At 37.8% G+C, this 25670-nt stretch overlaps 1 protein-coding gene across 2 annotated transcripts; it reads left to right on the forward strand.

Moving 5' to 3' along the window:
* The first annotated feature begins 679 nt into the window (after positions 1 to 679).
* LGSN (lengsin, lens protein with glutamine synthetase domain) lies at positions 680 to 25330 on the forward strand. Of its 2 annotated transcripts, XM_066359119.1 has the most exons (6): positions 680 to 771; positions 6445 to 6514; positions 7493 to 7619; positions 8753 to 8950; positions 17502 to 17668; positions 23904 to 25330. In XM_066359119.1, the coding sequence occupies exons 1-6, from the start codon at positions 749 to 751 to the stop codon at positions 25101 to 25103; spliced, it is 1785 nt and encodes a 594-aa protein (XP_066215216.1). In that variant the 5' UTR covers positions 680 to 748; the 3' UTR covers positions 25104 to 25330. The 2 variants fall into 2 exon arrangements, with proteins under 2 accessions (XP_066215216.1, XP_066215217.1); XM_066359120.1 differs by lacking the exon at positions 6445 to 6514.
* Positions 25331 to 25670: the final 340 nt, after the last annotated feature.

Raw genomic sequence — 25670 nt, forward strand, 5'->3', positions numbered from 1 at the left:
AGCAGAAGCATAATTTCAACCTCTTTCTGAGAAAGCTTCCCTTTGGTTCCCCTCCTTCCTATGACTGAGTTAGAATTGTTTATGGGATCATATTGTATAAGGCCGGCAGCCTGTAGGTAATTCTGTGCCCATTGTGGCCACCGGAAAGGGTTGGGGTTTGTCAGAGATTAACATTTGGAAAATTGGGAAGGCTAAAGAAAGATGGCTATAGTTATATAATAAAGGACCAGAATTACTTTAGAGGCCAGAAGGGACCCTGAAAAATAAAATAAAAAGGGGAATTACAAACGAGTAGATCTTTGCCCTTGGTATAAATCTGGGTCACTTACAGCTGTATTTTTCCATTTGTGTTTTTGTCTGTGGACAATAAGTGTTCAACATCTGAATCTAACAATAGATTTCATTCTAGAATGCAATTGTTATATAAAAAAATTCACTATGTTGGAGAAAAAGTCAATCAACACAGTTTTATGCTTTGTATGCTTTTGTTTGTAGGGAGTGAGGCACAAATGAGCATTTGTCATTTGATTGTTCTAGTGCTTTTCCAGCAGAGTGTGCCTTGGGCATGACGCATCAGAGTCTGGTGTTTATCTTTTATTAGCTGCCAGACCCCTCTGGAAAGAGCCTCCATGGAATTCATCATCTGCAATGTTGGTTTCAGGTATACATATAAATACATGTTGAATGCTTTGGTTGGGGACATTGTGGTTTCCAAGGGCGACTTAAATAAAAAACTTTGAGATGAATAATGAAGGGGACCTTCTGCAGAAGGTATGACGTTAATAATTAAAGTGTTATTTACCAAAAGCCTGACAGCAAACTTTCTATTATTGTGTATTAGCTATCTGAGTACCAGTATGAAAAAGGATGTAAAAGGGCAGCATGGTTATACTTGTTTTATGTCTGCTTTAGAGAGGTTGGTGTAGAAACCCTCTTCTCTACAGCATGTTGAGTTTATAAAATAGGATAAAAAGCTAACCTCAGCATTTGTATTAAGAAAGTTCACTTAGTTTTAATAATCATTTAGAATAACTTCATTAGGCACTAAGTTTCAGAAGCATAAGGGTGCTATAAAATTTTTATGCCTACTTTGGTTGTTACTGACAGCGCAATCATTTTTGTCAAAATGCTTGTCTCATTCTAATAAAAATGCTTGGAGGTTAAATGATTCAAGTTGAGAAGGAGGGGGGCAAAAAGAAAATGAATACTTTTCCTCCTACCTTGTAAGTTCTTCTAGCTGGGCTAATAATAAAATTAACAGATAGATTAACAGGACGATATCAGATTTTAATGCATGAACATGAGGAATTCACATAAGCATGAAAATTCCCAAACAGTGATGCAAAATGGGGCCTATGTGACATTTTGGACAAAGGAGAGAAAGTGGGGCGAAGGGGCACCAGATGAGGGGAGTGAGAATATGCCAGGACACACAGGGCAGGCAGGTTTTGCTGGCAGCTCAGAAACAACCGGATGGAGTGGGTACCTACCAAACAGGCCTCTGCCTGAAGAACCTCCTGTGTGTCATACTTAATTCAAATCAGGCTAAGAAGCACACCCTAAGATTCCCTTCCCGAAGCAGATTTCTCTGTCTGACTCTCTTGGGCAGGGCGAGGGGAAGGGTCAAAGTTCTTTCTGAGTCTTTTTTTTTTTTTTCTTAACAAACAGCTTAAAATCAATATCTCGAAATGGCAGCTTCAGGGTGACAAAACTTTGGTCCCTTTCAAAATCCAATTTCAAATTATATTTGAAATGTTCAGTGTTTTAAAGTGACAGCCACTCATCTGCTCTAGAATATATTAAAGTACTCAGTTGTCAACATGTAGCATTTCTCATTAGTTTTTAATATGTATGTACCCAAGTTCTACCGTTGTTTAGTTTTTAATATGTATGTACCTAAGTTCTACCGTTGTTTTTCTGACAGATTATTCTGAATAGCTGAAATGTAGACTGGGAAGCATGCTGTGCTGAAGTCTCAGAGGGTGTGAGTGTTCTTTAGATGAAGTTAAGAAGATATAATGCAGGAAGCACACCTACTATGTGCAAGGCACAGTGGTAGACCAATGCATCGTGTTTGGAGTAGTGTCATATAGAAAATAGACCGGATCCTTACTCCTTCTTCTTTTAGTGGCAAAGACAGATAAACATCTGAGAAACAATGAGGTCACTGCTATGTATACCAGGTATAAGCAGTGTGTTCTTGGCCAGAGATAAATGAGGAAAATGGGTAATGTTACGTGAAGAGGGGACTCACTGGAGGGCACCTGTGACCTATCATTGTCAGAGACATCCCATGATGGACGTGTTTGTGTAACACAACCAGTTTATCTGAAAGTAAATCTGTAGCTGAAAATGATGGCTTACAGAAAGAAACCAATTAGTATGCTCATCATCAGCTTTTTGAAATTTTGATTTCTAATTATATTGGAGTAGGATTTGCTACTCCTGAGCTTGTGGTAGAACTGTGTTTTCTCCCCGACCTCTCACAATTTTAGCCAAGGATTCCAGATGACTCAGCTTTTGTAAAAACTCTTAAGAGGCACGCTGTCTTCAGACCAGTCTAGACCGATTTCATTACTCTGAGGAGAAAAGGAAAATCAATAATATGATTTTAAAGTACAGAATTTTCACAGAAAGAGACATACTCTTTCTTTTGGGAAAAAGTTCCTTAATAACTGAGATGGAACATTATATTTAATAGATGTAATAAAGGTGAACCTTGGTGTCCACTTGACCCAACTCTCCACTGAATAACCTCCTTTGTTCTTTCTCCAGTAGAGTCATAGTCTCAGGAAGAAAAAATACATTCCTTTTCTAGTTAACTAATGTCTGGAAAAGGACAAAGATTGTGTTCTATACCAGATACTCTGCTAACGTGAACAGCAGCAGCATGCGGTTAACTGCAAAAACACAGCAGCTAAACAAAGGCTCAATGCATTCAGAAGGGCAGCCTGTGTGTGTGAAGAAAATCCACTAGGATGATCACTTCCCCAAGCAGAACAAATTATTCAGCACAACCTCCAATGAAAAGCAGCAGTTATTAATCTTAGATTTGGTATTTCCCTAAAGAATATTTTCCTGAGATTCCCTATTCAAAGCAATGTCATAGAGTCATGCATCCAGCTGAATTCTTCTTAGTGGTGAACAGAAAATAGATCAAAATCTCATTCTTATTTCCAAAAGTAGACTTTATGAGTGTATGAGGTTGTGAAATTGAGGGAAATGACAACATATCATAATAATGAAAATCTATTTATCAAAAACCTCGTGTGTGGCACTGAGCTGGGTTATATGCCAGGCAAGTTGGGTAAGGTCTGTTCTCTGCCCTGTAGTTGCTTATGACTAATCCAGAAAACACCCACACAGGCAGACACAGAGAGCTGATGCTTCCACAGTGCAGGAGTAATGGATATCACCTGGGATGAAACCAGAGGTCCACCCCGCTCTGCAGCCTGTGTCTGTCTGTGTGTCAGGGCACTGATGCAGCTCTGTGGGAGGCTCTGGCTGAACTTCCGAAGGCAGAACTCAAGGATAGAGATGTACCTTCCCTGATGTATCCTGTTTTCCTTACTCTATTCTCTGTGCAACTCTATAAAAATTTCCTGATTCTATTTTTATATTTTAAATGGTGTTTTATCTCTTAGAATTCAAAGTTTTATTTTCAGATTTCAAGATTTTAAGTTCATTTTATATTAATTGTTATTTACCTCGAACCTACTTTTTTCTAGTTCAAGTACCTCTTTTGATGTTAGAAATAGGTTTGTGTTTCACACGTTATGGTTAAGAGCCCACTCACTGAAACCAGAATGTCTGTGTAATATTGCAGGCTAACCAGTAATATCTTCACTAAGTTTTCATTTTTACAGCCTTAAAGAGTTTTATAGTTTTTCCTTTGCATAGTAGAACTCTTTTTAGCTTTTGATATATTAATGATAATAATTATATGTGGTATGCATTTATATAAATAAACACATGTCTAGCAATTTATAGCCCATTAAAGCTTTCTTAATGTATAGTGACTAGAACTCTATTTCTTATTCTAGTTCTGAGGCATATTATATTTTTAATAGATACAATTCCCTGGCTTGAGCAAGGGGTCACTGGCTCAACTGGAGCACCCCCACATCAAGACACATATGAGAAAGCAATCAGTGAACAACTAATGTGTTGCAATGAAGAATTGATATTTTTCATCTGTCTCCCTTCCTTTCTGTTCCTATCTGTCCTGCTCTCTGTCTCTCTTGCTAAGAAAAAAGAAAAAAAAAAAAAGAAACAATGCCCTCTCCCATCATATTCAAAATATTATTTTTAATGAGGTCCAGTGTGTTTTATCTGCAGCAGTCCATTAGTTGATATCTCCACTGACAGTGTTACAATATTTTTGGATCTCATTTCACACCATATTACAAGAACCCATTCTAATAAATATATATTATTTACTATATGTATATTTAAAATTTTTATACTGTTTTAACCAATGTCAGACCAGTAAATTCAATAAAAATTAAAAAAGAAAAAATTTCTGCAAATCTTTCTTACTTTAGAAGCATATTTGTTGCTTTTCTGCCCATCCACAAAGCTTCCAAAAATTACTTTGATATTCTTTACAAAGATAAGCGTATTTTCAGGTGCAAAATCTGAATTTCTCTGGAAAATATGAAGATTTCTTTTTTAGTTCACTTATGAAAAGGCTAAATAAGACCAGTACTAACACCAGCTCAGGGAATTGGCCAAACCTTTTGCTTCTTTTATTATTTTACCTTCCTTTGTTATTTAGCTTCATCTTCTAAAAATAACACACGCTATCCCCTTCCTCTGAAACTACCCGTTAAGCACATTTCCTCATACAGAATGTTCTGTGGCAGATTTTTCACTGCCTTATCCCCGGAGGGGAGATTTGCTCTGGGCTTGGTGCTACTGTTGTGTATTTTGTGGTCTTGCTGGGATGGAGGTGAGATCCCGGGCTCTTTACATGCAGGGCAGCCACATCTTTTACCCCGTGAAGCTTCCTTCGCACAGAGGCTCTTTAAAATAATAGTTTCCCATTAAGTCTTGGGTTGATGTGGATATATAGGTAGAATGGGGTTCCTCCCAATCTGCCAACTTGGATCTAGGTTATCTTACTGTATAAGTGGTGAGCATCTCAGGTGGTACAACTGGAAACTATCGGGGATGCCTGACATTTAGCTATCAACCCCTCCACAAACGTGCTTGAGGATGAGAAGCATGACATTTTTCCAAATAGCCCAAGCCATTTTTAGCTCATCGTATTATGTAAATTCTGATTCTGTGTAACTTTCAAGAAATTGATCTGTGTTTTCCTTCTGTGCTTAGTTTCACCTCAAAGGACAGAGATGCTACTGAACGCTAAATTAAAATGTAAAGTTAAGGCCCTGGCTGGTTGGCTCAGTGGTAGAGCGTCGGCCTGGCGTGCAGGAGTCCAGGGTTCGATTCCCGGCCTGGGCACACAGGAGAAGCGCCCATCTGCTTCTCCACCCCTCCCCCTCTCCTTCCTTTCTGTTTCTCTCTTCCCCTCCCGCAGCCAAGGCTCCATTGGAGCAAAAGATGGCCCGGGCACTGGGGATGGCTCCTTGGCCTCTGCCCCAGGCGCTAGAATGACTCTGGATGCAACAGAGCGACGCCCCAGATGGGCAGAGCATTGCCCCCTGGTGGGCATGGCAGGTGGATCCTGGTTGGGCGCATGCGGGAGTCTGTCTGACTGCTTCCCCATTTCCAACTTCAGAAAAACACAAAAATAAATAAATAAATAAATAAATAAATAAATAAATAAATATAAAATGTAAAGTTAAAAAGAAATAAAAATTTGGATTTCCTGCTGCTTTTTATATAAAACTGTTCAGCATTTATTTTTTTAAATTTTATTTATTCATTTTTATAGAGAGAGGTGAGAGCACGAGAGAGAGAGAGAAAAAAGGGGAGGAGCAGGAAGCATTAACTCCCGTATGTGCCTCGACTAGGGTTTCAAACTGGCGAACTCAGTGTTTCAGGTTGACGCTTTATCCAATGCACCACCACAGGTCAGGCAAAATACAATTTTTCCAAAGGGCCAAACTAGAACAAATGTTAGTCTGATCAGTTTTATTTGATATTTATATACCTAGCCAAATACTCTATTTTCCAAACAAGATTTCTTAAAAAAATACATTTATAAAAATATTTACCAAATGTGCATTTCTAGCAATGCCATTTTAGAAATGGTAAATATGTATAATAGGCTAATATATTACTCTCAAAATTCTAACAGAAGTGTACTTGGGGAGATTTACACAAATATTTAAGTAAAATCATAAACTACTAAAAAAACTATCTCACAATAAGTATCATATGGTCCAAGTATAAAATTATCTGGAGTGAAGAAGACCACAGTATTCTAAGAAGTGAAACTTTAAAATAACAAAAAATGAAACATTTTTCCTCTTTCAGTCTTCAGAAGTTGGATTGGTGTTTATTGACAAATGGGTACCACTGTGCCCCGAGAAAACGCTCTGGTCAGGTATTTATATAACTTGTCCCCAGATATGGAACTTCTCAGAGTCTGCTCTTCGAAAAGACAATAACAGCTCAAAACATTTTAGAATATAGTTTCTGACCCTGATGCTGCCACTTTCCTTTCCCCTCAAACCACAATGAGAAGTCTGTTAAAAAACATTAAAAATGCCAGTGTCAGCTTTATAAAAATTAAAAAAAATATATTTTTAGTGTTGGCTTTTGTGTCCTGGGAACTCAGGGGTGGTTCTGAGCACTGCTCTGGCCAAGTCACTGGGGTTCCTCACCCCCAGCCCTGCCTCAGTGCCCAGCTCCCTGCTGGAGATACATAGCCCTTGGCAATTTTGTCAAGGGAGCTGTCAGCGATTGTGACTTGAGTGGAGAAAGTTTGGTTATTTTGTTTAAAATGGTTGTTCCTTACATATCTTGAACTGTAAAACAGTTTGAGTATGACATTTGTTTTACACATGTAAGACAGGGTCACAAATAGCACTTTAGGAAGTGCTTTTCTCAAGTAAATATTGATGCAGTAAGTTTGAGGTAAGGAAAAAGAGAGTCAAGAATCTAATTCTCAGGTCCTCTGGTCAGACATTAGCAATCCCCAAAAAGAAATCATAAAAAGAAGACTTTGTCGTTGAAATGCATTTGGTTAAATTATTTAGCAATAAATAATATAAACTACCACAGAGTATAAAATAAGATAGAAATCTTGACTAAATGGACAAAAATCTTAATTCATTTCTTGAGACTATCTGTATCACATGTGAAAGGCGACACAGAATATCTAGCCTGTCAACAGAATATTGAGCTTTATAAGTCTGAATTATTCAAGTGGATATGGGAATGACAAAATTTACCTCGTTATAAAAGTCTCCTATACTCATTTTAAATTTTAGCTGTTCAATCACCATACTTTCTTGCCAACCAAATTTAGTTGTGTGCATGACCTGAGGTTATTTGAGGTTTTGTTTATTAACTCTTACAGGATGCAAGAGATGACGGTAATGAGACCGAGGGCAGCAGAACGAGTAAATTAAGGACAAGAAAGAAAGTCACTAAATTACATATTTCTTCCACGGAAATAGGAGAAATGGATATATCCAACTCAAAAGGTATGTTATACAACTGTTTGGCAAGCTTAGCTGGTAGAGTGTGAGATTCTTTTTTTAAATTAAAAAATTTTTTTTTTATTTTTCTGAAGCTGGAAACGGGGAGGCAGTCAGATAGACTCCCGCATGCGCCCGACCAGGATCCACCTGGCATGCCCACCAGGGGGCGATGCTCTGCCCATCTGCCGCAATCAGAGCCATTCTAGCGCCTGAGGCAGAGGCCATGGAGCCATCCTCAGCGCCCGGGCCATCTTTGCTCCAATGGAGCCTTGGCTGCAGGAAGGGAAGAGAGAGACAGAGAGGAAGGAGAGGGGGAGGGGTGGAGAAGCAGATGGACGCTTCTCCTGTGTGCCCTGGCCGGGAATCGAACCTGGGACTTCCGCATGCCAGGCCAATGCTCTACCACTGAGCAAACCGGCCAAGGCCTTTTGCTACTATTATCTCTCAAGAATATGTCTTCAATAATAATCTCTACTTGGTCCATCCTTTGATAATAAATTTGCTTTTCTTCTATGGAAGCAGCAAAAAACAAAGAAATATAAATTTGTTTCTACATAGGCAACATAAAGGATGACAAATATAGGCTTACAATGTAAATATATGAAAACAGTCAACCAAAATTCAGAATTTAAAGGGGGTAGAATATGAAAAAAAGGGACAATATAACAGAAGAAGGGCATAGGTAAGAAGGGAAGCATGTATCTGTTCTGAAAATGAGTATAAAGATCATTACTGTGGATTTGGGGGACCACAGGAGAGACGTGGAGCAAGTGTTCCAGCCGCGTGTTGAAATGCCAGCCAGACTCTCATGGATCTGAAACTAGGATTTAATTGGACAACAGACTCAATTCTAGGGATAGTAGTGTTTCTCAAGGCAGGTCAGTAGAAGTGGCCAGTGCATGACAACAAAAAAGAGCAGTCAGTATTTTTATGAACTTTTTTTTATTGCTTTTAAATTTTCTAGAAGACAATGCATCTTTGATATCCTACAACTGGGGGCACCACACCCTCTGTCTCTTATTGGTATGTTACTGCCTAGGAATAAATTATTTTCTCAAGCATTTCTTTCCATATTGTATTGAATGACACTTGAAAATAATGTCAACAAGCCTTAACATTTTTGTTTTTTACTACAGAAAAGATAAAAAAACAAATGGTGAGCCACAAATTGGGGGATATGAGCAAATTGGTTGTGGGACCAGGCTCTGCTGAATCTCATTCGCCACAAGATGACAAGGACTCCCAGGATAAGACAACAGTGTTAAAACCTTCGCCTCTTGAAACATCAGCCAGTGCTCCTGGTGGTGAATTTAACCCGGACTCCAGCTATACTGGTAAGGACTCTAGGACAAGCTGGTACGTGGTTCCAGCCACTAATCCCAAATTTGTATTTGATTTTTATTTTATTTATTCATTTTAGAGAGGAGAGAGAGAGGGAGAGGGAGAGAGAGAGAGAGAGAGAGAGAGAGAGAGAGAAGAGAGAGACAGGGGGGAGGAGCTGGAAGCATCAACTCCCATATGTGCCTTGACCAGGCAAGCCCAGGGTTTCGAACCGGCGACCTCAGCATTTCCATTTCCAAGTCGACGCTTTATCCACTGCGCCACCACAGGTCAGGCCCAAATTTGTATTTGAATTAGAAATAATGTGATGTTGGTTGAGGAATGCTAGCCTGAGAGTCAGAGCACTTGAAAGAATTTTTATAGCTATCCTTTATAAAGGGCTTTCCAGTTTTCTTTACCCACCAAGATGCTCATTTGGAAAATGGAGAAGTTGTTAATGGATGCTCTCTCAAGTATTGTCTAAAGGTGAAATTCTATTATTCTAAATTTCTGGCTTATTAATAGTGATGTGGCTATTCTGCACTTTGAGCTTATTGATCAAAAATCTCTGAGAAACTAGTTAGAAAGAGGTATTATTTTTCCCCTATGAGGGAATCCATAATGAAAAGGTTGAACAAACAAGGTTTGGAAAGTCAAAAATATAGCAGAGCACGTAGTTAGAGGGAGAGTGACCCAAGGCAGTGCTTACTTCTGACACTAATTACCTGCACGGGAGTTCCCCAAGATTAATCTCAGTTTTGATAATTCACTATAAGGACTCACAGAACTCACTGAAAGTGATTATATTCAAGATTGTGGTTGATTATAATGAAAAATTTTCAGATTAAAATTAGCCAAGGGAAGTGATTCCTGGGGGCGGGGGCAGTCCAGGAAGGTTTTAATTGGGGCATTTCCACTTGCCTTCTCTCCGGGGAGTCACGAGCAACATTATTCTCTTGGCAATAATGTGTGATAATACGCACAGAGTAGTGTAATCAGGGTAGCTCTACTCACCTCACCTGAGTCTTGGGGTCCTGAATTTTCATTGAGGGTCCACAGACAACTGGCCATGTGACTGACTTCAGTCTCCAGACCTTCTGGGGATCAAGTTGATACCACATGACTTACTAATAGATGACACTGGTAGACTTTCTAGTGTGGCCAGAAGTCCCAGGTAAACAAAGATACTCTTGTCAGGCAGGAAATTCCAAGAGCTTAGAGATGACCTCCCAGGGACCAAGGGTAAAGGCCAGTGCTCTCCTTGAGCAAGGTGAAATTTTTTACTACACATGAGGCTTAAGGAAGAAGTAAAGCCTGGGAATGAACACTATCAGGACTCTTAACAAATTACCGCAAACTTAGCATCTTGAAGGAACGCAGTTTATTATTTCAAACTTCTGTATGGCAGAAATCTGGGTTGGCTCAGCTGGTTTCTCTTTCTGAGCTTTCACAAGGTCAAAATCAGAGTGTTGTACCTTTGGGTCCTCATCTGGAGACTCCAGGGAACTATCCACTTTCAGTTCATTCAGATTGTTGAGAGAATCCAACTCCTTACAGTTATTGGACTGAGGTTCCTAGTTCCTCGCTGGCTGTCAACTGGCGTGACCCTTACCTCTGAGAATATTCTCTCTGGTTCTATATCTCAGAGCACCAATGCCTCAAATTCTTGTCATGTTTAGAATCTCTCTGAATTCCCCTTCTTCCACACTTTTTTTCTACCTATAGTGGAAGACAGCTCTATGCCTTTAAGGGCCCACCTGATAATCCATAACAATATTCCTGTTTTAAGGTTTGTATATAACCTAGCAACATCGGTAAAGTCCCTTTTTGCCCTGAAGTTTGACACAATCTACAGGTTCCAGTGCCTAGGAGTGTGAAAATCTTTGGGAGGCCATCCTGCCTATTATACCATCTCTCATCTCTGCATTTCTCTGTGCTTTTGGTTTCATGAATTTCTTTATAAAGAGCATAAGCACTGGCAACCCCTAAGCATCAGGGGTTATTAACACAAATGCCATAGGGCCCAGGCAAATAATACAAATGAGTGTGGTGGACCGGTCTAAGAAAGTAGAAAGTGGTGCTGGCTGTGAGAAACTAGAGAAGAGGTCGACAATCTCTAGCCCAAGGACAAACTCAGCTTGTGGGTTGGTTTTTGTAAACAATATTTGTGTATTGTCTACAACTGCTTTTATGCTACAATGGCATAGTTGAATAGTTGCAACGGAGACCATATGGCCTGAAGAGCTGCAAATATTTGCTATTTGGCCCTTTACAAAAATGTTTGCCAGCTCATGAATTAGAGGATGCATGCCCCATTCCAGGCTACCTCAGAGCTGCAGCCAAAGGCTGCTATACAGAAATACCCACCTGATGTTTCAATTCTAGCTTTTTCAAGCGAAGTTTGAGCTCAAGATTTTCATATGAAATTTTCTGATATTTAAGTGTCTTAACTCATTCAAAAACTCTTTCAAAGATAAGGAAGGCTAATAAGAAAACATCTGCCGGCCATATTGGTTCTTCCACTGTTTGTACCTTCAGCCAAAAAAGAGAGATGAAATTTACCATTTCTTAGTCTCAAGTAAAAAACTTGTGTCATGAGCTATCTTTGCAAATCAACTAGGAGCTTGGGTACCATTATTGACTCAACTTACTTCACTCAGAAGCTCTCTCTCTGGCCCTGGGTTAGATTAAGTATTTTTAAAGTCCTAAGTACTAAAAAGTTTATAATCCTAAACAAACCACCTTCACATGTATTTTAAATACATAAATTAAAAATAAATATAAAAATCAACCCCAGCCTGACCAGGTGGTGGTGCAATGGATAGAGGGTCAGACTGGGACTCAGGTTCAAAACCTGGAGGTTGCTGGCTTGAGCATGGGCTCACCAGCTTGAGCATGGGGTTGCTGGCTTGAGTGTGGGATCATAGATATGACCACAGGTGGCTGGTTTAAGCCTAAAAGTCGTTGGCTTGAAGCCCAAGGTTGCTGGCTTGAGCCCAAAGGTCACTGGCTTGAGCAAGGGGTTACTCGTTCTGCTGTAGCAGTTCAGGCACATATGAGAAAGCAATCAATAAACAACTAAGGTGCTGCAAGGAAGAATTGATGCTTCTCATCTCTTTCCCTCTGTCTGTACCTATCTTTCCTTCTCTCTGACTCTCTGTCTCCGTCACACACACACACACACAAAAGAAAAAAAATCAACTCCCAAAATAGTGCAAGGAATTTCAACATAATATTTTCTTCTCTGTGATAATTACTCTGAGTTAAAATTTTTTTATATGATATAAAGTGGGTTATTTATATATATTATAAAGTGGGTTATATATTATCAAGCTCTAGCATATATAATACGTATATATATTCCCCCCCTCCCCAAAGGAAAGCTTCTCCCTTCCACCCACATTTCCACATTTTATTGTTCCGTCCTGCTTTGTGCTAGGTTATTCCGCCACATGGGCTTTCTAAGACTTCCGGGCTAACACGGGGGTTGGGCGGCAGTGGCGTGGGGGGCAGGGGAGAGTGCATTTGCACTGGCGCGTGCTCTCCGAGCGCAGTGTGGATGAAGACGAGCAGGCCATGGGGAGAGGAACTTGGCAGACTTTCCCTAGCATTTCATAAGCTCAGTGACTACAGGCCGTACTCTCAGATGCACTTTTCCCTTTTTGAATTGATATTTTGGAAAGCCCGAATGCCTAATTAATCTGCCTTTTATTAGTGACTGTGGTTTGCTCTCTACAACTGAACTGTGCCCTCATTGTCGCTGAACACAAGCAACATTTCCCCTTCTAGTTGCTATAGAGCTTGGAGAATTTTTGTTTTTTTGTACATATTTTCTGACATCCCCCCACGAACCCCCGAACACTCAGCAGTAAAACTTCCTCTATAAAAGCACATTAATTTAATTTATTAGTCCTTTGAGGGGATGGAAAAGGAGAACACCTCCCAGGAACCACACTGTAACGAAAACAAATGAGACCCTGAACTGGCAATTATCTGCCTGCTATTCATCATGGGCATCTGGGAAAGGCTGACCAAAAGGTTTAATTGTAACTAAAAAGGATGATTTATTTGAAGAAAATAAATTCAGACAATGATGCAGCAAGATTAGTTACTGCCTGGAAAATGAAATTGGATTGGATAAGATGCTCATATTTGGTGAAAGAATTGAACTGTTAAGTGAAGAATTGATACTTAGATGTCAAAATCTGATGTCAATTTTTGTTTGTTAACTAGACAAGGTCAAATCACATGTCACATATTAATTAGTTAATTAATTGACTCACACACCCACTTATGAAAACCCTTGAGTGCCTATGAGATGCCTGCACTGCCCCAGGTAGTAGGGATCCGGCAGCGGGTGGAGCTCAGCCCCTGCTCCCTCGGAGCTGACATGCAGGTGGGGAAAGACAGTCAGTAACATGTGCTTATACAATATGGCGGGCGGTGATGAGGACTCTGAAGGGAACGAGAACAAGATGATTTATTGTTATGGACTAAACCGTGTCTCTCCCAAAATTCATATGTTGATGCCTAAACCCCTAGCGACTCATAATGTGACTGTATTTAAAGATGGGATTTTAAAAAAGGTAACTGCTGTTGAATGAGTTGTTAGGGTGGTCTCTAAGTCCAATATGACTAGTGTCCTTATAAGAAGAAGAGATTAGGACACACACACACATAAAGGAAAGACTATGTAAAGAAGACAGACATGTGTAAGTCAAGGAGAGAGGCTCTTAAGAAAAACTGACCCTCCTGACATCTTGATTTGGACCTTTACCCTCTAAAATGACAAGAAAATAAATTTCTTTTTTTGGAACTAAAAAAAAAATTTTTTTAGAGCCGATTTGTCATTTTATTAGTGGCCAATGGAAATGGTCTCATAGTTCATCTCTTGGGTTATAGGGAAATACAGCTGGGAAATATGAATCTACAGGGCCTCAGAGAAGTACATTTTGCAAGATAGCCCCAAACATATTTCTGTCCTTGGTCAATTTTCTTCAAGCCTGTCAGTTCCTTCTTCTGTAAAATAAAGGCCATATGCCCAAGAGCATCTCAGGAATTCAAGCAGGACAGGATCTGAAGTCTCCATATCCCTCAGTTTACAATGACTCCCAGGAAGATACTAATAAGCATAGGACTGATCATCTTATGGCAACAAATGACTTCACTTCTCACTTCTCCTCCTTTTTTTTTTTTTTCCAAGATGGTAACCTTAGCATATTATTATTTTCTTAATTTAGAAATTAAATTTAGTGAGGTGACATCTATCAATTAGAGTTCATAGGTTCCAGGTAAACATTTCTATAGCATTTGGACTGTTGATTGCGTTGTGTGCCCATCACCCAAAGTCAAATCATTTCCTTCACTGTATATTTGTCCCTCTCTACTTCCCTCTCCCTGGAAGAAAATAAATTTCTGTTAAAGCTTCCTGGTCTGTGGTATGTTACGGCAGCCTTAGCAAACTAACGCATATGCTCACTGTCTAGCCATAGTGCAACTTGGTAATCTTAAACGGAATCAGTGGTTGGACCTGTCCACATTGTGATCAAATCTCACAAATGAATATTCCAGGTGATTATGTTTTATTCATTTTTTTAAGCACTTTTCACCATGGTAACAATCTCAGCTTTGCACTCAATGGCATATTTATTGTTTATAGTGTCATTATTCAATATTATAAAGCATTATTAGGGTAGGGATTTTTCTGCTGCTTCCTAAACTATGTCTAATATAAATAGTAGTGGTAAATTAAAAAAAAATATATCTTGAGTAGAGCAACATTTTTCTTATTTTAAAATAATGCATATTTATTGTAGAAACTTTAAAAAATACAGATAAGACAAAAAACTGATAGGATTATCTGTGATCATACTACTGGTGAGCCGATAAAATGATCTTACTCCTTTATTAGGAGATGCAGTCTGATATTTTTTTGTAGTTAAAATATTTATATTTTATATCATTTCTTATGATGTTTAGAATACTGATTATCTGAAAATTTGCATTATTTAAAATGCCTACAAATTTAATTTTCTTTAAGGAGAATTATTTAACTTGGGTAGGATACCCAATACTTCAGAATCATTTGGGAGCACAGCAGCTGCTAATTTAGCATGAAATACTGTAATTGCTACAGCTTAATTGTTTGTGTTAAATGGAAGGTAGTTATAAACCCTCAGGAGTTTCAGAGTAGCCTAATGTATCAGGAACAGGACATTATCTCTACTATATTTGCATAGGTGGCATCAGTAATTTGTTTCCCTCATGCTTCATGTACTTAAAATCTATTTAATCTATGTTTTTAGACTGTCAATCTTTATGCTTATTTTTAAAGCCTAATTACATCTCAAAAATGGATACTCAGGTATCACTTTAAAATTATAGTTGCTCAATGTCAGTGATATGACAGATTGATGGGTACACAATTCAGGTATGATCATAGTATCATTACTAGACTTAGAGTAACTGTGCTCACTTCATGAATTTAAGAAGCACTTATATGGTGTTTATTGTCTCCCAGAAACTGTTAAATACCTTGGTTAATTGTCATAACAAGCCTATAGATATATACCATATTTTTCGCTTCATAAGACGCACTTTTTTTCCCCAAGTGGAGGTGGAAATGCCCGTGCATCCTATGGAGCGAAATGTTCATTTTATTAGCTGCTGTGGGTTCCGGAACAACTAGAAGAATTTGAACATTAAAGTCTCTTCTCATTTGTTAAAAACAGTGCTAATGGTTGTTAATACTGCTGTTGAGTTTACATTGTTGAAATATTATTGTGGTATATTTTATTAAATATATATATATTTTTTTCTGAAGTTGGAAACGGGAAGGCAGTCAGACAGACTCCCGCATGCGCCCGACCAGGATCCACCCAGCACACCCACCCGGGGGGCGATGCTCTGCCCATCCAGGGCTTCACTCTGTCGCGACCAGAGCCACTCTAGCGCCTGGGGCAGAGGCCAAGGAGCCATCCCCAGCGCCCGGGCCATCTTTTTGCTCCAATGGAGCCTCGGCTGCGGGAGGGGAAGAGAGAGACAGAGAGGAAGGAGAGGGGGGGTGGAGAAGCAAATGGGCACTTCTCCTGAGTGCCCTGGCCTTATTAAATATTTTAACACATCATTTGGTTCAGAATATTTTTTTCTTATTTTCCTCCTTAAACCCTAGGTGCATCTTATGGTCAGGTGTGTCTTATGGAGCAAAAAATATGATAGTATCCATGAAAACCCTGAGGAACAGAGAGAATAAGAGAGTTTCTGGGTCAAAGGCAGGGTTTGGAGGAAGGCGGATGGGCGCCAATATTTGTGCAGAATCCCTACAGTCTGCTGCCTCCCCTAAAGGTTCAGACAGTAGCTAACTTTTGTGGTGGGGACAGGCAGCCCCTGGGTTACGAACAAGATAGGTTCTGTAGGTTTGCTCTCAAGTTGAATTTGTACGTGAGTTGGAACAGATAATTTACCTATTAAATGCACCTTAGACAGCTGTTTGTCTTAATATGGTATTTAGTTTTACCTTTCTGTGTGTATGAATACTTAAACATTTTCAAACCCATACAACCTATGTCCTTTTTAACCCGGGGACTGCCTGTACTATGTGCCAGGCCCTTCTATATGCTTTAGATATATTCAGTCATTGCATGATGATGAGCCACCCACTGGAAATCAAAGTTTCAGATTCTAGTTTTAACTTTGGCAATGAGCTGAGAGTGTGATTTAGGAAACTTCATCGCACCTCTCTGGGACTCGCGCTAATGAGTTGAATGGGTTAGATGCTTTACCTCCCAGGTCTCTTCTAATTCTAAAGTTTTAGAATTTGAAGACTACCTTAAAAGTCTTGAAAAGATTTTTTTTTTATTACTCCTAATTTTAGAGTAATTATTGATGTATGGGGACTTCTATAGACATTTCATCTTTTGTTTTCTTATTGCTCTAGGTTTCTAATTTTAAAATTGAGTACTTAGTGTAGCTTTTTCATCTCCTACACTCTCATTTTTGAAAACTACTCATGTTTGCTTATTTATGCAAGTTTTATACAGTTTTAAATTTGACAGAAAGATGCAGATGCCTTAGATTCAGAGGACAGTTTAGAGATTAAAAGCCCTTTTGGCAAACAGAACAAAATATAAAGTCATACAGGTACAGTACTTTTAATTTAGGTATTACCAGTTAGTTCAAGAAGCTCAAAGTGTTTTTAGTGGTAGTCATCTATATACAGATTTACGTGCCAAAGCTGTCTAATTATGCAAATATATTTTAATTTCCATAAGTAAAGGTATTTCAGTAAGCATTTACATACGGTGTTGCTATAAACTTATGCAAATAATGTTAACTTTTCACGTAGTCCCAAGTAATAAACAATCTCTGAAACTTTTTAGAGATAATGTTCTTGGGAATATGGTAAAGACAGAATAAGAAAGGTAAGATCTTTAACTCTAAACCAATGACATAAATATATGATGCTTTTGTTAATACATCAAGATGAATAATTCATTTCTCTCCAGTCCCCTTTTGCTTCTCATTTCACCATGATCTAATGCTTTAGCACCATTCTTTGCTTTACAGATAACGCCAGAGACAGCGCACAAATTCCGACGATACCTCAACTCTCCTCTAGAATGAAGCACATTAAACAAGAGATGGCCAAAAATCACCTTCAGTTCGTGCGATTTGAAGCAACAGATCTCCATGGAGTGTCCAGGTCTAAGAGTATACCTGCACAATTCTTCCAAGTGAGTTTTGCAAGTAGAGTTACAACTGAATGTAATATTATGACCATTAGCAATCAGATGATCCTATTACTTTTTTTAAAATTGAATTTATTGGGATAACACTGGTTAACAAAATTATACAGGTTTCAGGTGCACGATTCTAGCACACATCTCTGTACTCTGTATTGCATACTCTTTGTCCATCACCATTTATCCCCTCCCAACCCCAGCAACCCCCGCAATCACCGCACTGTTGTCTGTGAGTTCTTTCTCTCATTTTTTGGTCCTTTTTTGTTCACTCCTTCCACTCCCTTCACCCAACCTGCACCCCCATCCCCACCCCAATAGCCTGCTCTCTATCTAGGAGTCTGTCTCTATTTTGCTTGTTAGTCATTTTGATCATTAGATTCTACATATGAGTGAAATCATATGGTACTTGTTTTTCTCTGATAGGCTTATTTCACTTAGCTAATACTCTTCAGTTCTATCCGTTACAAAAGGGTAAGATTCTTTTTTATGGCCGAGTAGTGTTTCTTTGTGTGAATGTGCCACAGCTGTTTTATCCGTCTGCTCATCTACTGGTGGACACTTGGGCTGCTTCCAAATCTTGGCTATTGTAAATAACACTGCAGTGAACATAGGGGTGCATTAACTCTTTTGAACTAGTGTTTTGGGTTTTGTTGGGTAAATTTCCAGAAGTGGAATCGCTGAGTCATAAGGCAGTTCCATTTTTATGTTTTTGCAGTAACTTCATACTGCTTTCCGCAGTAGCTGCACTGATCTGCATTCTCACCAACAGTGCACACGGGTTTCCTTTTCTCCACACCTTTGCTGACACACACAGAATGATAGCCGTTCTGACAAGTGTGAGGTGATATCTCACTGTGATTTTAATTTGCTTTCCTCTGGTGATTAGTGATGTTAAGCATCTTTTTATGTCTATTGGCCAGCTGTATGTCCTCTTTGGAGATATGTCTATTCAGGTCCTTTGCTCATTTTTTTAATTGTATTGTTTGTTTGATTTTTTTGTTTTGTTTTGAGTTGTGTAAATTCTTCATACATTTTGGATATTGCCTCCTTATCAGATGTATTGGCATATATGTTCTTTGATTCAGTGGGTAGTCTTTTCATTTTGTTGATGGTTTCCTTCGCTGTGCAAAAACTTTTTAGTTTGATGTAGTCTCATTTATTTTTTCTTTTGTTTTCCTTGCCTGAGGAGATATACAAGAAAAAAAATTGTTGAGAAATGTCTGAGATTTTACTGCTTATTATTTTTTCTAGGATTTTACGGTTTCAAGTCTAATATTTAAGTCTTTAATCCATTTTGAGTTTATATTTGTGTATGGTATAAGAAGATGGTTTAGTTTCAGTTTTTTGCTCTTATTTTATTGTAATCTTTACAGCAAGTTTAGCTGAAAATCAATAATTTATTTTGTTTCTTCCCTTGTCCCTCTCCAAACACATTATTGCTGCCCAAGGAGCTCAACATATACTTCCAGCTTCCAAACAGCCATTTCTTTACCCGATAGAAATATAAAACTAATTAAGACTGATAATTTTAGTCCTTCTGCCTTGAATAATTTTCTTCCACAGAATTATCTTTTCTCTCTTACTGCAATTATGAAGATTATATTTTGTTTGACATGAGAAAATTGCAACAGAAGACCCAAGAGCAAATATAAAAGGAAAAAAAAAATTGAATAGAAAGAATTTTCTCTTTAAAATAGCAATATTTTATTAAAGTATTCAAAATATTTTATTAAAGTATATCCCTTTTAGCTTCTAATTCTGAGAATAAAATACAGTGGTACCTTCAGATAAGAATTTAATTTGTTCTGTAACCGAGCTCGTAAGTCAGTCAACTCGTATATCAAACTGCCTATACTGGACCTGTGCGCCAATGCACCAACTAGCGGCAGCTTCCCGAATCACGACTCGTATCTTGGAATTTCGCTCAGATCTCGAACAAAAATATGGAGTGAGTCGCAGCTTGAATCTTAAAAATTCAAATGTTGGTCTGTTCGTATCTCAAACTCTATTATTGGATGATTTAATGAATATTAAGTTCTCAAAAATAGTGACATCAAGAAACGTATCTTTGATATGTTCTGAGATTTAAAGATTTCTTTTCAGTTTATACCATGTGTTTATTTTTATGACAGATTTATTGTGCTATTGAAACATCATTTCTTAGGAAGAGACATAAGTCAGTATTATATACAAAAGTTAAGCATCTTCTACCTTTATTTTTAAAAAATATTTTATTGTTATCACTTTAATATCAAATTGTAATTTTTTTCATTTGCTTTAAAAAAACCCTGGGCATCTTCAAAACACTTTAAAAAAATGCCAACAGATTCAAATTTGTTTCTTAAGAAATTCTTCAGATCAGCCTGCAGATATTGTTTCCTCTGGCAAGAACACATGTTGGTTAATTTAGATAATAAAATTTGAAATTTACTGTGGATAGGCCCAGAATCTAATTCATATGAATTTCTTTGAATCAATAAGAAAACATAACTGGCACTTCAGGCTCTTGCCAGAGACTCAATATTAAACTGTTTGCTATTCATATTTTTGTCAAATTCTAATAATTTATTCCACTAATGGAATCTAAAACTATATATTTATAACCTTTCTCCAGTTCCTTAATGGAACTCTTTTATGAAAATGTGATTTAATATGCTCCCTACATTTGTTGAAGATTAATATAATTGATATACAGAGAAAATGTCTGCAATTCTATTTTTTAAAATGCTATTAAAAATATTTTCCATTATTTTGTTCATTGTACCACATGTAAGAACACTTTTTATTTTTCTCAAGTTTAGATAGGGGAAAAGTTTGTTTATTATGAAAATTTTAATATACCGTAACTCATTATGCTTCATCTCAATTACTGTTTATTCTTAGCCCTAGTTTTTAAATATATTCATTACCCCTTTCATTACCTAGTTATTATTTTATTCTTATTTAATAATTATCTTGTATTTATATATTTTTTTAACAAAACAATTTAAATTTATTTTGGAACTTGTGAAGGTATAAATAAGAATGAGTATTTATTTGCATCATGTATATTTGTAATCTAAAATTAAATCATTCATTCTGAGCCTGACCTGTGGTGGCGCAGTGGATAAAGCATAGACCTAAAATGCTGAGTTTGCTGGTTCAAAACCCTGGGCTTGCCTGGTCAAGGCACATATGGGAGTTGATGCTTCCTTCTCCTCCACCCTTTCTCTCTCTCTCTCTCTCTCTCTCTCTCTCTCTCTCTCTATATATATATATATATATATATATATATATATATATATATAGATGGATTCTGTATAGGAAATTCATTACATAAAAAGTGGAGCCAGTGATTTGAATTTGAATTTGCCAATGGCTTAAAGAAAAGTTATTTTAATCTTTATAAAGTAATTTAAAAACTTTTTTTCTACTGTGGAAAATAGAGCATCAATTTGAAAATTATTTGTTTGACCATGAAAGGATACAACAGATCATTTAATCCATCGTCTTCATTTCTATAGATGAGAGTAAAGCCCAGGAAAGGTAAGGAAAGCTTTTTAAAAACAGTACAGGCAGTTAGTGGTCGAACTGGGACGTGTCAGTGATTCCTTACTTCCATTTCCACGGCTCTTTTTACTGCACCTTCTGCCTCCAGCTGCACTCTTATATTTCCTTTTATTGTTAATCTGAGCTAAGTGTTCTTTCTCGTAAAATTGAGATATTGCGTTTTAAAAAACAAGCCATCTACTAAAACTGGAGGAAAAAAACTTACAAAATTGGAAAAGTCCAAATGGGGGACCTCTAATAACCATGGCATCCACTTTTCTGCAAGAACTCACCCCTGTGCCTGGTGCTGTGCTCAGTGACTTGCAAACAGTTCATTTCAACCTCACAACCAACTTATTTGTCTGTTCTCTCAAAGCATTGGTTTTTATTTAAATTATATGCAGATAATATAAGTTCTTTCTATCTTTGATCTAATCAAAACATGATATATTGCTGTGGAACTCATAAGTAAGTCTTTGGTTATTTCAAAAGGTGACCTTTTCTATGGCTCAAATTTCAGTTATTATAAAGACTTGAGTTATTCAGTACAAATTTTTATTGAGTTCCTGGTGATCTGTATCACAGTGTTTATTTTAATAAACATAACTTAAGATAATTGTCACAAACAAGATCTAATTTACATATATTTATATTTATATGTTTTCCATTACTAATAAAGAGTAGTTTGCATTCAGAATGTTTTAAAAAAAAAGAAAGAAAATGACAGTTAGAAAAGTGCTCAGAAAAACACAGATTAAATAACCTGAACTGTAAAGTGTGACTTTCTACTATTATTTAAATTCATAAAGAGTGAAATGGTAACAAGCTGTTCTCTATTTTTACAACCAAGTGAATGCAAACACAGATTTAAATCGCAAGAACTCTTGGAAGTCTCATGAATAAAATACATTTTAGATTCAGAACTACCACACAGATTTTCAAACTAAAAAATTGACAAGTTGGGGAAATAACATTATTTCCTACAGTGAAAGTTTGAAATGAAGGATTTCATACTAAAGTACTCTGAAATCCCACAATGTGCGTGTGTAAAGTTTATGTATACAAGTCCATGAGTTAGCTGAAAAATAAAGCAGTAGATAGTGCTCACCTCACTCAACTTTATTCCTGGTTAAAGCAGATTTGGACCAGCCAAGTCAAATGGCATATGAAAATATGTGTAGAGATGGTGGAAAGCGAAGAAGGCCGTAGCTCACAGTCAAAGGCAGAAGAACGGACTAGTAGATTTCGTCTGTTCGCACCAGCACCTCTTTGGTGGCTGTGCTCTTAGGATTTGGAGATAATATAAGAAAAGATCTGGCTTGCAGAATGTCAGTATGTTTTATTAACCTCACAATGCTCACTAATATCATGGGGACCAAACTTTATAGTTTGCTTTTTTTTTTTTATCCATTAATGTAACCTTCAACACATGAAGCCTTGTTGATATTCCTATTACACATTTCTAGAAATTGTTTTTTGTGTCTGTTTCACTTTATAACCTCATCACTCTTCTTTTGTTTGGCGCATAGCAAAAGTTAAATTAATTACCAAATCCATTGAACCCAAAAGGCTTATGGTTAGAAAGTACCTTAGCAATCACCTAGTCTTTTGTTTGTCCAGCGGCTTACCTAACTTCACACAAAGAGTCAGAAAAAAAGCCAGGATTAGAAGTCAGATGTAGTGACCCCTCAGTTCGTGCTGACTTAAAGGCTACAACATTTTGGAAATGATAACTGTGGAGATAAAGGTGTGTGGGGTTCTGTGAGACTGATAGGTAGCTCATTCTTAAGTGGGTTGTAAAAGGGGGTGAAGAGAGGACTGCAGCGGTCTGCAGATCTGGCTACTTCTATGTTAGGACGACTGTCCTGTGTGTCGCGGGACTGACTATTGTCAGCTATCTGAGATGGACTGAAAATTCTCTACTCTAGACCAGGGGTAGTCAACCTTTTTATACCTACCACCCACTTTTGTATCTCTGTTAGTAGTAAAATTTTCTAACCGCCCACTGGTTCCACAATAATGGTGATTTATAAAGTAGAGAAGTAACTTTACTTTATAAAATTTATGAAGCAGAGTTACAGCAAGTTAAAGCATATAATAATAATTACTTACCAATTACTTTATGTTGGATTTTCATTAAGTTTGGCAGAATAAATCTTTATAAAACAACTTACTACAGTTAAATCTATCTTTTTATTTATACTTTGGTTGCTCCGCTACCGTCCACCATGAAAGCTAGAACGCCCACTAGTGGGCGGTAGGGACCAGGTTGACTACCACTGATCTAGACTTTTGAGAGTCAGTTAACTATGGGGATTACAATAGGATAAGGCAAAAGAAAGCCTTATCTAATCTTTTAGGAACTATGCCACAAAGTAAAAAGTACTTTTGGTTACAATCATTCAAATAATTCCATAACACTACCTTTGTCATCTTTCATAAAGACATTTTCTTTGTCATTATACTTTTTATTTATGACTACTATTTTCGGATTCAAGAGCATATAAAGCCTACACAGCTAAAAATATTGAATTGTTTATGAAAGTACCTTTAGGCTTTACTTCAAAATATTGAAAATTAAGTTGCTGTTAACTAATAGATGTTAAATACATTTTTCCCCCTCATTAGCAGGCCCCATCCCCTCTTTGTTTATTTTCAAGTTTTGAAACCTAATTGCTCTATTCTTTAACTTCTTTAGGAAAAAGTGACCCATGGTGTTTTCATGCCCCGAGGTTATCTTGAATTGATGCCAAATCCAAAGGATAAGGAAGTGGATCACATCAGAGCAACATGTTTTAACAGTGATATAGTCCTCATGCCAGAGCTGTCAACCTTTAGAGTTCTGCCGTGGGCTGAGAGGACAGCAAGAGTGATATGTGACACCTTCACTGTGACCGGTGAGCCTCTATTGACTTCCCCAAGGTACATCGCCAAGAGCCAGCTGAGCCAGCTTCAGGATGCTGGCTTTTCCCTGCTCTCTGCTTTCATCTACGATTTTTGCATTTTTGGTGTGCCTGAAATGATAGATTCAAAGACCATATCTTTTCCGGCTTCCACATTGCTAAATAATCACGACCAGCCCTTCATCCAGGAACTCGTTGATGGTTTGTATCACACAGGAGCCGGTGTCGAGAGCTTTTCCTCCTCTACCAGACCTGGTCAGATGGAGATCTGTTTTCTGCCTGAATTTGGCATCAGTTCGGCTGATAATGCATTTACTCTCAGAACAGGTGTCAAAGAGGTGGCCCGGAAATATAATTACATCACCAGCTTTTTCATTGAGACTGGGTTCTGCAATTCAGGGATTTTGTGTCATAGTCTCTGGGATGTGGGAGGGAAGGAAAATCTGTTCGGCAGCAGTTCCGGAACCGAGCAGCTCACGATCACTGGGAAAAAATGGTTGGCCGGGCTCTTGAAGCACTCTGCTGCTCTCAGCTGCCTGATGGCTCCTGCTGTGAGCTGCCGCAAACGTTATTCCAAGGAGTGTAAAGACCAGAAGGAGAGTGTGCCTACCACGTGGGGCTATAATGATAACAGCTGTGCTTTCAATATCAAGTGTCATGGAGAGAAAGGCACCCGGATAGAAAATAAACTGGGCTCAGCAACTGCAAATCCTTACCTGGTGCTGGCCGCCACTATTGCAGCAGGTTTGGATGGACTTCAAAGCAGCGGTGGTGCCCTGGCAGGTCCAGATGACAGCACAGAGCTTTATCTATCAAAACCTTCTGAGATCCCTTTGAAACTGGAAGATGCCCTGGTGGCGCTGGAGGAAGATCAATGTCTGAGACAGGCTCTAGGGGACACTTTTATTCGATATTTTGTTGCCATGAAGAAATATGAGCTGGAAAATGAAGAAACAGATGCTGAGAGAAATAAATTCTTAGAGTATTTTATTTAGAATGGATCTCATAACTATGTCTTTAGAGGTGTGACTTTTACTTAAGTAGCTGACCTAACAGAAAGAAACGATTGGACGTTTGTTATTAACAAGAAGATTACAAATGCTTTTGCTTTTTTTTTTTTTTTTTTTTTTTGGTCTCCATGGAATATTTGACAAATGAAGTGAACAGCTGAGAGGATTCTGATAATAATAAAGTTGTGGTGATGCTGTAATATGCAAACTGACCGTGTCTCATCAATTGATCATCATTTTCTCTGTCTATGTTGACCTACATAGAAATATTTAGGTTTTTTTTTTTTCAGGCAATAAATATAGTCATACAATAAAAAAGTCTTAAGAATTAGAAAGCAAAATTTATATCACTTTAAAAAAAGAAATAATTTTAATCATACAGAGAGGTTGTGACTGCCGGGGAGATGAACATACTTGCTAATATAATCTCACTAATCAAGACATACTGAGGATCTATTTTGCAAGCATTGTTGTGATGTTTCTAAATAAGTTAAATAAGTTTTGCAAAAATATGTCATGATGACAATTCAGCAGAAGAGTCGCCATATGTTC

The sequence above is a fragment of the Saccopteryx leptura genome, chromosome 1 (assembly GCF_036850995.1).
Source record: "Saccopteryx leptura isolate mSacLep1 chromosome 1, mSacLep1_pri_phased_curated, whole genome shotgun sequence".
In the NCBI taxonomy this organism is placed as follows: Eukaryota; Metazoa; Chordata; class Mammalia; order Chiroptera; family Emballonuridae; genus Saccopteryx; species Saccopteryx leptura.